The sequence below is a fragment of the Diadema antillarum genome, unplaced genomic scaffold (assembly GCF_040938485.1).
Source record: "Diadema antillarum isolate AM-2024a unplaced genomic scaffold, OU_Dant_1.0 seq00000858_RagTag, whole genome shotgun sequence".
Classification (NCBI taxonomy): Eukaryota; Metazoa; Echinodermata; class Echinoidea; order Diadematoida; family Diadematidae; genus Diadema; species Diadema antillarum.
In genome coordinates this window covers 550,156-565,390 of record NW_027271729.1, presented here as the reverse complement: position 1 = coordinate 565,390, position 15,235 = coordinate 550,156, and the positions used below count along the sequence as shown (strand labels likewise).

At 37.9% G+C, this 15,235-nt stretch overlaps 1 protein-coding gene across 1 annotated transcript; it reads right to left on the bottom strand.

Moving 5' to 3' along the window:
* Positions 1–296: 296 nt before the first annotated feature.
* Positions 297–14,055, bottom strand: LOC139740538 (UBX domain-containing protein 1-like). Its single transcript, XM_071651127.1, has 11 exons — positions 13,913–14,055; positions 10,790–10,843; positions 9,668–9,774; positions 9,067–9,166; positions 6,939–6,975; positions 6,403–6,497; positions 4,973–5,092; positions 4,498–4,569; positions 3,586–3,769; positions 2,089–2,272; positions 297–1,506 (listed from the first exon to the last, which is right to left on the bottom strand). Exons 1-11 carry the CDS (start codon positions 13,963–13,965, stop codon positions 1,463–1,465), a joined length of 1,050 nt encoding a protein of 349 aa, XP_071507228.1. The 5' UTR covers positions 13,966–14,055; the 3' UTR covers positions 297–1,462.
* Between the last annotated feature and the right edge of the window lie 1,180 nt (positions 14,056–15,235).

Sequence of the window (15,235 nt, the reverse complement as noted above, 5' to 3'; positions counted from 1 at the left end):
CACACTTACACACCCACATCTGTAGGATTATGCTCTTTATGTGTTTGTCATTGCTAACATCATACCACATGCAAGCGTATATGTCCGTATGCAAGCATTACTTAATGTACGCACTGAACTTCAGAAATGACAATAGGTTTCCTACAATTGCCTCCATGACGAACATGGCACTTTTGAAAAGTCCTACATGCAGGAAAAAACAAGACAGACTTGGGAGAAACACAACTTCATTGGTGAAAAAATAAATCTAAAAGGCGACTTATACTCTAAAACAATTACCAGTTTCAGCACCGGTACATAATACAATACCACACATACATGTTAGCATATTACGTTAATGCACAGTATCAAGTGCACTGCATTTTATACATACTGGTAACACAACATTTGCTCCTGCGACAATTGTTCTGGTCTTATTTCCTCCAAGGACTTAGGGTTAGGGTTAGGGTTGTGATTGAATTTTAGGTTTAGTTTGATGTGATGATTAGGATTAGGGTTAGGGTTATGTTTGTGGATAGAATTTATGCTTGGCTTTTTAATAGCGTGCAGATATTTCATGGGGGCAAACTGTCACAGGAGAAAATGTCATGGAACCGTATGTACTATATACTGACATAATGACTATAACAAAGAAACATAGCTGGTTTCCAACCTCCCCTTTATATCGCATTTCCCTTGTATAACTCACATCTATCTCTTTCTGGATTGTCAAAACAATGAAATCTTCAAGAAATCACCATCTTAGCATCCACGATGACTTTAATGATACTGGTACAGTAGGACCTCCATTATCCAACCACGTCGGGACAGGCAGATGTCCGGATAATCAATTTGGCCAGATGAGAGAGATATGCTGAAATACAGCACTTTCTAGCATATGCTACGGGTTTACACATGTTATTACCAATTCACCAATATTATGATCTGTATGACATGACTATGTTTCATACTTCATAAATTGACACCGAAATAACACAAAATATAAGTAAATACTGCTGCCAGTAACAAGCGCGGTACCAGTCACTGACATCTTCTCACGAACTGACATAAAAGTTACAGTCCGCTGTGATGATTGGAATATGTCCCATCGTGTATTCGCATGATAATGGTTGAACATGTGTTTGTTTTGACAGGGATTGGCACTGAAAATGCATAAAAACCAGTCGGCGTTCGGATAACAGAGAATCTGGATAATACGAGGTCCTACTGTATATATTTTTTCCTCACTGTGATACCAAATACTCCATGTACACTAAATGGCACAGTGGTATAAACTACTGGCCTGCCTTATTTCTCCTCTGGACCACAACAGAGCAGCACAATCTGTTTCCATCTAAATGCCTACAAGCATGCCAACAGCTGGCAAACAACTTTTAGAGTTTACATAAAATTTCTGCGTCATCGGGGGCGATCCCAGACAATTTACAGTTTATAATTTAGAAGCTTGGCAGGTTGACAGATATCATTGCGGTCTGGTGACTGTTAACACCGCCGAGGGAACAAGACCTGTGAATAGTAAACAGAGAAAGAACAAGAAAGTTATGGGATAATTGTGGGATTTTTTTCAGTGTGAATCTTGCTAAATGTACTATTCAAACAGCAGTGCAATGAAGTTTAGTACACATTCCACTTACTCTGCAGGTTTCATTCTTGTATCTATCATACACACATGCACACACACCTCACCCTGACCACCAGACACACACAGAAAAGCTATCCTTCAATTTCTATTCTACTTCCCTAGATGTTTAATGAGACTCTCTTGCTATGTAGCAGTTGATTCGCTTGCCATGACTGTCAAACCTGTTTACACACTATCTGCCATTTTGTACACTCTTCCCATTAGGCACAGAGCACCTGCCTTCTAAGTAATATAATGACTGTAATGTGGTTCAAACATATAATTCCATTGCAAACAATGTGAAAGTGGTATACCACCACTATTGTGTCAGAAATGATACAAACTGAGACCTTAACCCATTGAGGACGAGCTGATTTTGCTACAACACACATTTCCCATAGACACTTGCCCAAGTACATTCGGGACTCGTCTTTAACAGGTTAAAAGGAGAAAAACTTGATTTTTACCTAATTCTTTGAGGGGCTTTTCCATGTCCTCTGAGGTGAAGATTTTCCTGGGGAAGGGGGTCATGAGGGAGAACGGCCCGGACTGGCCGTCTGTTCTGTTCAGCTCCACATAGACCCGGACAGCAGCTAGGGGCTCCATGGCTCCAAAGGACTGGGTCAGCGCGCTTCCATTACTCAGTCGGATCTGGGAGCAAAATAGGGGAACAATAAATGAAATGTGCAAAGACAATGATTTATACAATGTTATCTGTTTGTTTGTGTGTTTGTTTGTTGTTCTTTGATAACAAATCATCTTAAAGTATTCATCTCTAACATGTGATCCTGACCTAAGATCTTAATTCATTACTAGCTAGGGCTTACAACATGATCCACTTTGAATATATTTCAAAAACTACCATTCCAGGTCACCGGACAGGCGTCATCTCCACTAGACCATCGACCTTTCGCCCGAAAGCAAGTGTTGGTTCTAATCCTTATAGCATGCAGCGGGTACTGCTTTTGTTATTCAAATTCATGAATTTCTTCCGTCGAGATGTTTTCATTGCAACTGATTGATACGCCCATGATTTTTTATCATGGCTACTACTAAAACATTGATCAATTCAGTGCTTATTTACGCTGATGTAGGGCAATTTGTCAATCAGTTGCAATGAAAACATCTCGAAGGGAAATTCATGAATTTGAATACCATTCCAGGTTTGACTGAACTGCATCAAAATATGTTTTCATAACAGCACTATGATACTTGAGTAATAAATGAAAAATATTCACCTTGACCTCCATCATATCTTGCCTTGATTTAAACCAGGGAATTGCTTTGACAGAATTCATAACTGCACTCTGTGGGATAATATTCTTTTCGAATATTTCCCTGCTGATAGCAAAAATTGGAAATTTTCAGAATTTGATCTTGTACTTTGAAATTCAGTTCATCTTAAAAAAAAAAATGCATAAAATGCCTTTCAAGAATTTATATTTGTTTAAACTGGAAGTGAAATGCATAAAACGGTTGTGCCTTCACTTTGACTGTAATGAGGACTTATTTTTTTGTCCTCTGGCTTTGACCTTTGTCCACTTTGAACCAAAATGAAACCATGTTTAATATGTATTTTTGGTTTAAAATACTGAAAAACTTGTCCCTGTAATGGTAAATGCATTAACAAAGATTTGATAGTGGTAGAAATTGAAAACGTAACTTCACAACCAATTTCAAATCTCCAAGTAAGAGAAAATTCACCTGATTAATGCAATATCCCACGATATCCATGGCATTAAAAAAAAAAAGAAGAAGTGTATGCATCTCCCAGTAAGAGAGAGAAAAAAAGAATACATACACAGGGGCGGATCCAGGAATTTCGTAAAGGGGGGCAAACAATATTTCTGGTGCTACTTCCGGGTTTCATTTCATTTTTTAATTTTTATTTCTTTTGTTTTAACAACAAATAAAGACAAGGCGCACACCCAGTGCGCCCCCCTCTGGATCCACCACTGACATACCTGTAACCTGGAAGTGTCATATTCCTTCTTTGGGGCGGAGCTTGCTGCAGGTGTGGCAGTGGGCGTGGCAGTGGCAGCTGGGGCTGGCACCGAGCCCTGCAGCTGTCCTTCTCCACTTTTCCTCTTGGCCTCCTTGGCTGCCCTCTCTGCTCTGTCGCGGGCTATCTGCTCCTTGACTCTTTGCCTGGAGGATTGTGGGGAAATCCACAAATAAATAGATTCTTTTAATGTGAAAACCAAGTTCACATGTGCCCGCAGAACTATCAATTACTGCACCAAAATGTACACGTTTGCATAAGAAAATGTGTGAAATAACCCTGTAATAACACCATTAAAAGTCCATTAGGTAACAACAAAAATGCGAAACATTAGTCATAAGGGTTTGCTGGAAGTACTACATTCTCAGAGCTTATGCGATTGCAGTTGCTACATAATTTTTCAAAACTGATTATCAAAAATCAACAAATAAGGCCACAACAGTATTCACTGATCTTCTGTGCAAGAGTGAATTGTATGCTTGTTGGAAAATACGATTGCTAAGGAACGATCGATCATCATGTAACATTCTACCTACCCACAATGCTAAATGGGGAAGGGCTTTGCTGGAAGAAAGGTTATGTACTACGATCAAAATCACGTTATACTTTTGATTTCAAAGAACTCCGGAATAATTCATCATCCTGGCAAATCGTGTTAGCCAGGTAAGTTTCTTGGTAGATCTTTCCAATGTATTGCAAGCAAATTCCAGATGGTGGAATATGAAATTTGAGCCCTTCTGAGAACTATGTTTTAGCTTTAATATTTGTCAGGGAGACTTTTTATTTTTTCATCACAGACTCAAAATTTGTTTTCTCTAAGAGAGAAAACAAAATTGAAATTTGCTCATATTTCAAAGAGTTATGGGGTACCTACCTTGCCAATTTGTCCTCCATCTTTTCCCTCTTCTTTAGGTCAGCCAAACGCTTTGCCTCCTCCAGTTCCATCCTCAATGGGGCAGGGAAAGAGATTTACATATCATATCATAAAATGATAGCGAATAATACATGCCTTCTCAGCAAACTGAGAAATTAGAACCTGCATCGTATGTAAATTTCTCATAAAGAAATGAACTATCTGGTGGATATCTTTAATAGCTTTTGAAAGCTTTCATATTCTAATAGACTCTAATAATGATCCTCTAAATATTTTCTCACAATTAGGTTGATGTGAATGCATCCATTTATATAATTATGTATGTTAAGGACAATTTATGTTTGTTCTTGTTGTTATAAATGCATGCACATGTTCCAGGTACATGATGTTACTTGTGTATACATCATGTACACACAAGTATCGAAATGGAAGGTATGGGACCAGGGTAGTCCATGTCGCATCTCCAGACACTCACTGTTGCTTGGCCTGCCCAATCTCCTTCCCCTGTTTTCTCCTCATCTTCTCTCTCTCCAGAGCTTCCTTCTTCTCCTGCTCCTTCTTCTCCTCCTTCCTCTGTTTCAGTCTCTCTTGCAACCTGGTCACAAAGGATAGAGAAATATCCAAAGTCCATACAATAATTTTTTTCTTTTTCTTTTTTGTTTGTTTGGGGGAGGGGGCCTCAGAAAGCCCAATGATTTGACACATTCAGGTGTGAGTTTCTTCAGTTTGTCTCCCTCTACAAATTAAATTTGTTAAGATCGTAACTGCTGATCTGTAAATTAACAAACATGTTGGAAAAAAAGGAACCAGTGGGACTCGAACCTGTCATCTACTGCTTTCCGGGCAGCGACACTACCACCAGGCTGTCCCTGGTTGCTGGCAGTGACACGATGAACATGGAACAAATACCCAAGCTCCGAAATTCCGGCATTGTTATGTTAAGTAGTCCAAGGCGGACAAGGCATAGATCCTTGGCCATTCGCAAGAAATGACATGACATCTTTGTTCATTTCAAGAAATTATGACTGGAAATTGCACTACGTGAGGTCATACAGCTAACATCTCTGAGATAAATCTACAATCAAATTTGGTACTATCTACAACATTCACCAAATCACATTCCTAATTGAGATTTTATTTCTAAACCTTGTAGGTTAGGCCAACTTCACAGGATTGACTCATCCTTTTCCAACAGCATAAGGGAAAAAACAAACAAATAACACAACACTCTCTAGCCATTACATGCATGCAAAAAAAATATTTAGTAGCTGAGATTGCTGGCTTATGCCCACTTTCCACCGCAATTTTGTCTCATCTTGTTCACTCGTCAGAAGCAAAGTTTTTTGCTTCTGGCCACCCACTGAACAGTATCAGATCACAGTCTGATGAATCTGACTATGTTGGTCGACTATCAGGTCCTCATCAGATCACGGCCGACATATCTGACACTGACCCGATAGTCGACCAACACAGTCAGATTCATCAGACTGTGATCCGATACCCCATCAGTGGGTGGCTGGAAGCAAACACTTTTGCTTCCAATGAGTGACCAATGAGGAAAATCTCTTGAGGAATGAGGGTATTACACCACTGGCAGGGAAGTAGACTACCATTACCTTGGCACAGATGGATGGAGGCAAATGTTACAAAATTCTCGGGACACATCTAATAAAGACATAGTATTTCACCCATTCCCCTCAAAAATTCTTCAATCCACTGTAGACTTTGTACAGGTAATGGGTTAATCATATTTTGAAATTTCGAGTGCCTCAATTCTACGATCTTACCAGGTGGAAATCTGTATGTGTCATGAAAGTTAATTGTAACATCACTATCACTTTTACCAGTTTGAGGAGCCAATATGCACTTAAAACTACACGCACATATTGATATCAAATTTATTACTTTGCCATTTGTTCTCTCTTTTCATCCTCCGTGAGTGGTTTGATCTCTTCTGTGGATTCAGAGAAGCTCTGGTGCCCAGTCCTGGCTGCATGGAGCTTTGGTTGAAATATGGATTGAAAGAGAAATAAGATGAACTGGAAAAACAAGAAAAATTTTTTTTTTAAATGTCTGAGAATCATGCAAGATAACATACAGAAATAACAGTTATCAAAAAAGAAGAATAATCTAATACATGAAGCATAATGTCGCCTCATTTTTTAACGACATATCATTATTATGCTTTTCTGAAAGACACTTGTTTGTTTAATCATACCTCCCCTTGAATTTATGTGAACAACAGCATGATTTTATTGGTACAGAGTACCAATGTAAAGATAAACATTGCAATCATTCTCGCGAGGGTGTGGGATTCAATGCAGCAACATGTTTGTGATGTCAAGTTCAGCAACCTAAATATATTCAGACTAGAATTCTGATGTCATTATCAATATTCACTCCTCTGTGTTATGAGAAGAGTTTTTAAGGCATTCTCTCACCTGAACATCATCCTCTGTTCGGAGTTTCTTCCCACAACTGAAAAACAAAACATAAGGAGTAAGCATTTGTACTGTGTAATCAAAGGAACAAATCAGGTAATTTTTGCATGTGTTTCAAGACCTAGTTTAACTTGGGAGGGAAAGACGACCTTTTTTCATGGCACTTCAACAACCATAGAGACATCTCATCTGACCATCCATCATTTTGCGATATTGGTTAATTCGGTTATCTACGTGAAGAAAATTAAAAACATGTTATGCAGTGGTTTTTGACATTGATGATATTTAATGCATGATTTTTCTCCTAACATGGCACACAATTATCCAATTTGTCAGGCTTCTGAAGGTATCACAACTCTTCACCAACTCGGACAATTTCAACCATTCAAAGGTATATAATGATTATACTGAACACTGCCATCATAAAAGCAAGGGTCAAACTTAATCCTATCACTGCTGGAAAGATTTCTATCGATAGGAAATGAAATGATTCTGCGATCTAAATTTCATTTTTGTTTGAAATTATACCTTTCTTTCTATTGCCTTGCAATTGAAAAATGCATCTAGCATATATTATACAGAATAATACATTTGAACTAACTAGAAAAGCATTCAGAGCGCACAGACCTCCGCCACGCAGCTCATGTCCACCTGTACACTCATGCTGAAAATTGCCCAATTCCCCAATGATAAAGAAGTCTTGTGTTCACCTCATCAGCTCCCTGCTGCGCGGCACCTCGGGCAGAGCATGCGCTTTAGCGTGCGTGTATGCAAACCTCAAATTCGCGCAGCTTGAACTCCCAAGTTCACTGACCCTATTTGCCAAGAGATGAAAAATCCTTCAAAAATTCATAAAAATTCCAGGATCACTAACAAAATCTAATTATTTGTTACTCGTATCATTATCAACTTTTCCTGTAAGTTTATTCTTAATCTTTTTGAATTATTTTGCAAACAGCAGCATAAGATATAACCTCCTTGGCTGAAGTAACAATCTACATATGAATCTAAAGAGTCATTATCGACTGATGCTAAGATATGATTACAGTAGTACCATTTTGAGAAAACATCTTCCTTCTCTCCTCCCTACTCATCCCTCTTTCAAATTTCCACTTAAATCAGCACTTTTCACTGATATAATTGACTCATTTCATTCTGTGAACTTTCCTAAACAAGAAAAAAAATGCTGTAATTTCAACACCGTCAAAGACTGATATCCATGCCACACCTGTATGTCTCAAATAACAATGATAATGCAATATTATAGGTACGTCTGCTTTTGAAAAGAAATATGCCAGTGACTTTGGCTAGTCAATGTCAACTAATTCATCATATAGTGCACTCCCGTTACAACGAACACGGTTATAACGAAATTTCGTTAAAACGAAGTAAATCTTCTGGTCCCAAAATTATCACCATTAAAGTCTATGGTACAAAATTCGCTTATAACAAACAGGTTATAGCGAAATTTCTGTTATAACGAAGTCTTTTCCGAGCGCCACAGACAAAGAAAAACAAAAGAAATGTGCTCCGTTACAACGAAATGTGAATTGCTTTCGAAAATACGTAGTGGAACAAGCATTTATAGCATCTCTGCATGGGTGAACGCTTCACACCGCTCTGTGTTCGCTCCTTGTGTCACGCACAGTTTCTGAGGGGAACTTGCGTTTATCATTGTAATACAAATATCCCATCACATTTCACATAGCTTTCCAGTGTATGATGAGTGTTCAGCAAACAGAATATGATATATATACGTGGTTTCCTTGTTTTCATTATATATTGTATTTGTTCGGTTATAACGAAATTTTGTTATAACGAAAGAAAACTGCCGGTCCCGAGCATTTCGTTATAACGGGAGTGCACTGTACATGTTTTGTTTTGTTTTGTTGGTGTGTTTTTTAAATCATGTCAGTAGTATGAACTGAACAGTCTTCCATTTCTCATTTCTATCTATGTACACAGTTCTGTTTCTATCAACAACAACAAAAGAAAAAAAAAAGAAAAAGAATTCTTGGATTTTTCTGCAACCATAAACAAATATGAGACAACAAACACTGCTCTGGTCCCTCACTAATACACACAAATTGCAAAGCTGCCTTGAAAAGGACTAATAAGCAGCACTCACTCGTCACACTTGAGTGACTTGACTTGCGCTGGTTCAGAACTTGTCTCGTTTGTCGTCTGATCTGTCATCTGCTCTGTCGTCTGCTCCCCACTGGCAGTGCCTGAAAACACAAGTCCAACATCTGACTGTCACTCTTGAATGGTGATGCACACAAATGGTATGCAAATCTTATCAAAACCTGACAGATTTTTTTTTCTTCTCCATGAATCAAAGATTTATTTCATGTAAATATATCATTGCACAGAGAATAGCAAAAATTTGGCATGACTATGCTAGAATATTCTAACCTCATCATAACACTTCCAGAGATATGCTTCCAAATGCGTACTTGTTATTGTCCAACAATTCATTGAGAAAATGCAAATTAGAATTGGAGAAAACTGTTACCGAGTAATAAGATACAGTAGCACATCGGCGATGATTATAGAACTCACACAGGCTATCAGGACAAACTTGGACAAAATATGTGAAGAATTAAATCTTGCATTTCTGAATAATCCATTCATATTGCAGAATGAGTAAGTTTTTAATGATAAAGAATACAAATATTCTTCTCATCATGGATCTCATGATATGCATTTTGGAAGGGGGCAGCACTTGCCTTCTGTGTTGGAATCTCCTGTTGCAGCAGATTCTCCACCGAGGGTTACCCCTTTTGGCACCTCAAATGGTTCATCAATGTCTGGATCGTCACTGTGGGCAAACAGCCTGCATACAAAAAATTTCCCAAATTTGTCTTGTCAATCACCATGGTTACCTTTCAACCATATCAATCATCATCATTCATCATCATCATCATTCATCATCATCATCACCATCACTCACTCATCATCATCATCATCATTCACCATCATCATTCATCATCATCACCATCATCATTATTCATCATCATCATTCATCACCATCATCATCATCATCATTATCATCATCATTATTCATCGTCATCATCATTCATCATCATCACCATCACCATCATCACCCTTATCATCATCATCATCGTCATCACCATCATCATCATCATTCATTATCATCATCATCACCATCATCATCATCACCATCGTGATCATCATGATACATTATCTTCATCATCATCATCGTCATCATAATGATCATCATCATGCATCATCATCATTCATCATCATGATCATCATGCATCACCATCATCATGATTATATTGCAATGACAAATACTGACAGGTCTGGCAAACCACTTCAAATACTGGTACATGTACTACAAATTAAATCAACCCATTGCTCAGAGGAACCCTATGTCACACCTTTTTTACTGAGAAATAGCCATATTCTGAAGGAGATGGTTGACACATTTTACAAGAAAGCTGAAATGATAATTTGATTAGATGTATACAGCCTTGCATTTAAGTACATTTAAATACCAATACGTGACAAAAATATAACAGCATTGCATCAACAACAGATTTCAAATGAGAGATTGAAGTATCATTTGAAATGTAATCAATATGAAAATTTTGACATCCCAACAACAAACATAGATGCCATTATGAGCAGGTGCTCAAGGCTAATTAATCAGTTTGTTGACTTGGTGATCCTTAGGGTCCAAGGGTCCTTAACCCAAGTCCCAATCCCAGGATAGACACTCCACACTTTCTATGACTTCTCCTCTTCCATGACTTATGCTCAAAAGATATGAACTGTCCCGAAGAATTAAAAAATGCAGTGTTATGAATAAATTCTGTCAAACTCACCAGTCCATTGCAAGCTGGACTCCCTTATAGCCCGTCTTGGCAAGAGCCTTTTGCCTGTGAAGTAGAAAATTCATGTTCAAGGATATGATTTGTTGTGACAAGCCATATACTACGCCGTCCTATGGGTTAATGATGCGAGAATTATATTATGCGACAACTCAGTTAGTTTCATAAGCCACAAAGGGTAACATTGGGAATTATTAGTTTCAGGAATTAGAAAGTTGTCAGTATTTGATGCACAAAATAATAATCATTCAATTTGGAAGATATTTCCAAGTTCAGAGCTCAGAGAATTATATGGATGTATGGTTTAATTATGTAATTTCACCCCAATAAATGTACACCATGATTTCTATGTTACTCCATCTCCTCTGATATATTTCATTTTGGGTGGTCAAACAGCCTAATCCAGATGAATGAGTTAGTTCACGTGGTAACACACCGTGACACAGAGTACTGTTATGATAAAATGGAGATCATACAGTAAATGAAATGTCAGAGAACATTATACTGAAAGAAATATCATCTCATAAAAGTTATTTCTGAAAAAGATTTTCATGGCAGATGCCACCCAAAAATGTACAATTTTTGGAGATTTGAAAATATCGAAATGACGATCTAACATGGATATTTCAGTTGCAATCTCCATATGACTTCCTAATTCCCATCTTTTGTACTCTCCAAATCATAAGTTACTGAGTTTTGTTAATGAAAGTGTTTTAATATTGAAGATATAGAGGGGAAAATGCTGTTGCTTAATGGTTTTCCTTTCTCTCTCTCTCTTTTTTCCAAAGACATAATGTACTAAAATCAACCCCAGCCAAAGGGCAAGATAAAGAGCACCATATTATGCAAATATTGAAAAACAAAACAAAACTGTGCAATGCTTGACATCTTAATTGTCTAATGAATGCTTCACAACAACTTCACTGAAATGGACTTTTGAATCACAAAACAAGAATCAACGATTCTTAAAATACATATGAAACCTCGTTATATCGAGGTTAGATATAGCATGCTACACGATATATAACAAGGTAATTTTGCAGCTCCCATTCCTTTTATAATTCTTTTATTTCTATCCTGATATAACAAGATACCGGACATAAGAAGGAAATTCAGTGTTTCCAAGCAGCTCATTATAGCACAGTTCCTCCGTACAAAAACTTTGAACGACACACAGTTTAACATCATGCAGTGGTGATCATACACAAACTTTTGATCACTATCCTCTTTTTGGAAATACTTCACAGAATATCACCTCCTTGGGTCCATTTCATGAAAGTCTTATGGGAGACTTTTTGCTCATTGGACATGTACTTATGAGAGACTTCATGAAATGGATTTTCATGATTCTCTAATAATAGCTACATAGGAGAGACTATGATCATTCTGAGATTTATGTAAAGACTTTTATGTGATTACTTCATGAGATGGACCCCTGGACCTCCCATTACAAGAAGTTGGCCCCACTTATTTTCATGAAGAAATCTGATCATCAATTTTGCAAGGCTTGGATGTCAGTTTCATGGGTGATGCTGACAGCACTGTCCAAGAGCCTGTCATTATGTTGACACGCTCCTTCCAGGAACAGGGTACAGAGAGGTTCCCATAGAATCAACTCATAGACAGGAACTGGGTATACCCGGTTTCCAAAATTTATACAAGAATTCTGCATTCATGGCCTATATTCATGTCTATTTTTATTCCCTAACTACTGGGTAGAAAATTAACTTTAAGCAAAAGATTAGAGTTTCTGCTATTAATATCTGGTTTTTTGCTATGATCATAGAATTGCACATCTTGCATAATTTACTTTTCCAATGTAGTAGTGTACTTGTTTTGCTGCATGACTCACATGAAAACAGACGTAGCAATCAAGAATGAGCTCACTTGATTTTAACCATATTGCTGACCCCATTTGGGTGCCCTTATATTGCACAACAAAAGAATTTGCCATCCTGCTCTATTCACATCTCACGTCCAATCGATATTTTGCATTGTTCAATTGCACATGCAGATGACCATGGAAGGAGTATAGATGTAATGCTTGACTGGTGGATTACCAACTTGTCCATTCTTTGTCGATGGGCAAAGAAATCTCATTTGGGAGCATTGAAAGTTCCCGGAGAATTGCGAAAGGAACAGGTTAGTAGCATTATCTACTGTATGTAGCTCCTTACAGTAGAGTGGTTTCTTTATTGGCAATTTGGATTTTTCAAGGTCTAATAATGCTTCCATGCTTCAAGATGGACATGACATAAACTACATTTTGTATACACACCTGAGAAATAACAGTACCAGTATTTTAAATGTTTCTCATATCATTTATCCACATTACAAAACATCCCCCCCAAAAAAAAAGAGAGAGAGAGAGAGAGAGAGAGGAGAGAGAAGAAAAACAACAAACAAGCAAACAAAAGCACCGTTTGAGTTACACAATTGACTCAATGTCATGAGTGATTCTATAAATTTTATTTGACTGCATGGCATCCATATGCAGCATGGCCAAGCGATGAACACAAGACATGTTATTATGGAGAAACATCTGATCCGGGCTACAAAGAGATGGATTCAGACAAACTATGCAACATGATTGTTAAGTTGAGCTTGCACTGTGCACTGCTGTTTGGGTGCGACTATAATCGTGACCTGGAAAGGCTGTAACGTACGTTGTACTAGAGGTTTAGATCTAAGTAAAACTGAGAATCCAGAGAGATTTGGCAGTTAGGCTAAGGCCTGGGAATCGAAGATCTGTCAAGACAGAAATTAGAATATTTTTTAAATGTTTAGATCTAGTTAAAGTTCACTGTAAACGTACATTTCATGAGAGGATGCGAAATAATACGAATGAAATGGTCTTCAAAATTGAAGTTTCAAGAAGAGTAACAGCATAAGATGTTGACAAAAACAGGATTGGCAATGTGAGAGCTGTGAACAAACACGACATAATTACGTGGTCCCACATGCGTCAGATCGTGTAGGTTTTGAATTCTGCGTTCTCATTGTGAATGTGGCCTGTGCTGTGGGTATGTATGTGGCCATGTCACATGTGCATGCATGATAACAGTGACAGTGCTACTGACACTGGTATGTTAAAAACTAAGCAATACCGCTACTCACGCTCTATTTTGCGGAAATCCCATTTCCATCAGTGTGTCGACGTCGGTGGGCATCTTGAATGTCACTATCACTCACAACAATTGTGTCTATATGATACAGGAGAGGAATGCGTCGTGTTCTGTTGAGTCCAGATAATAAACACTCATACCCTCGATCTCGATCCGCCGTTGTTGAACGTCAGTGCGTTTTCTCTTGCTTGGTTGACGGGAAATTCCCGTCGATGCCTGGTGGCGTCCTCGCACGTTTTCGCGCTGAGTACACTGGCTGAGCATAATATACAATGGTGACTGTATCACCTTCCGCCTTCTTGCTTGAAGTATTAATACCATCCATGTGCTGTTCTTATACTATAGTTGCACTTCTGTTATACTTACAATGACCCATTTTCAGTCTCTCTCAAACAATGCTATGTGAGAGAGATAGGCCTATATATATCAAGTCGCCAATATGAGATTATCAACGACAGCAGCAATACAATCCCCCATGTTCATTGTATTTGTCGAGTGTCCTCAGACATTCACATGAAATCTGGACAAGCGTAGGCCTACCTCAAGTAATTTGATAGTTATGAGACAATGAATAGTTGGCGCGGATATAGTTGGCAATCGAAAATTCCTACGAAATGTGGTTAGTTGACAGAATATTATGCCTATAGATACTTGGATAGAACGGTGTATCATGTTTATTATACAAATACTTTGCCTTGAGAGGTTCGTGTTAAAATTATGGGCATAGGAGGGCCATACCTAATTATAACTATAGAAACTCGAAATTAGGCAGATCATAACAAATAATATTTCTTTTATTACTTTTGATTTTTTAAAAATAAGGGAATGAGTGAGGAAAATAAGGAGAGAAGTCGCTGTGGTACCGGGATCCTATGTATGACCGTACAAATTAAGCAGGGCGCGATGTCACAAAACTTTTGCTTTTCATTATAGAGTGACAGTACGAGGCAGTGGGATCGTCAGAGTTGCTTTGTGGCATGTTTCACAAAAGGACCATATTCAAAGAGTGCGCGATTTCACAATTGTTTTGTAACATCATTTCACAATAGCCTACTATTTGAAAAATGATGTCATTAACATTATATTCTTTTCCAAATAGTATATCATAGAGTGTCAAACATGCCAACATTCTAAAATAGTTTAAATCATATTTTGGATTAAAAATAATCCTCTAATACAGTGATTGGTTGAAAGGGCTTCACGTGATAAAACATTTTCAACTGTTTCAGAATGTTGGCCTGTTTGACTTTCCATTGGCAGGCCTATATCACTTTGGAAAATTACGTCACTGTTTATGAGGACAATTTCCAAATAT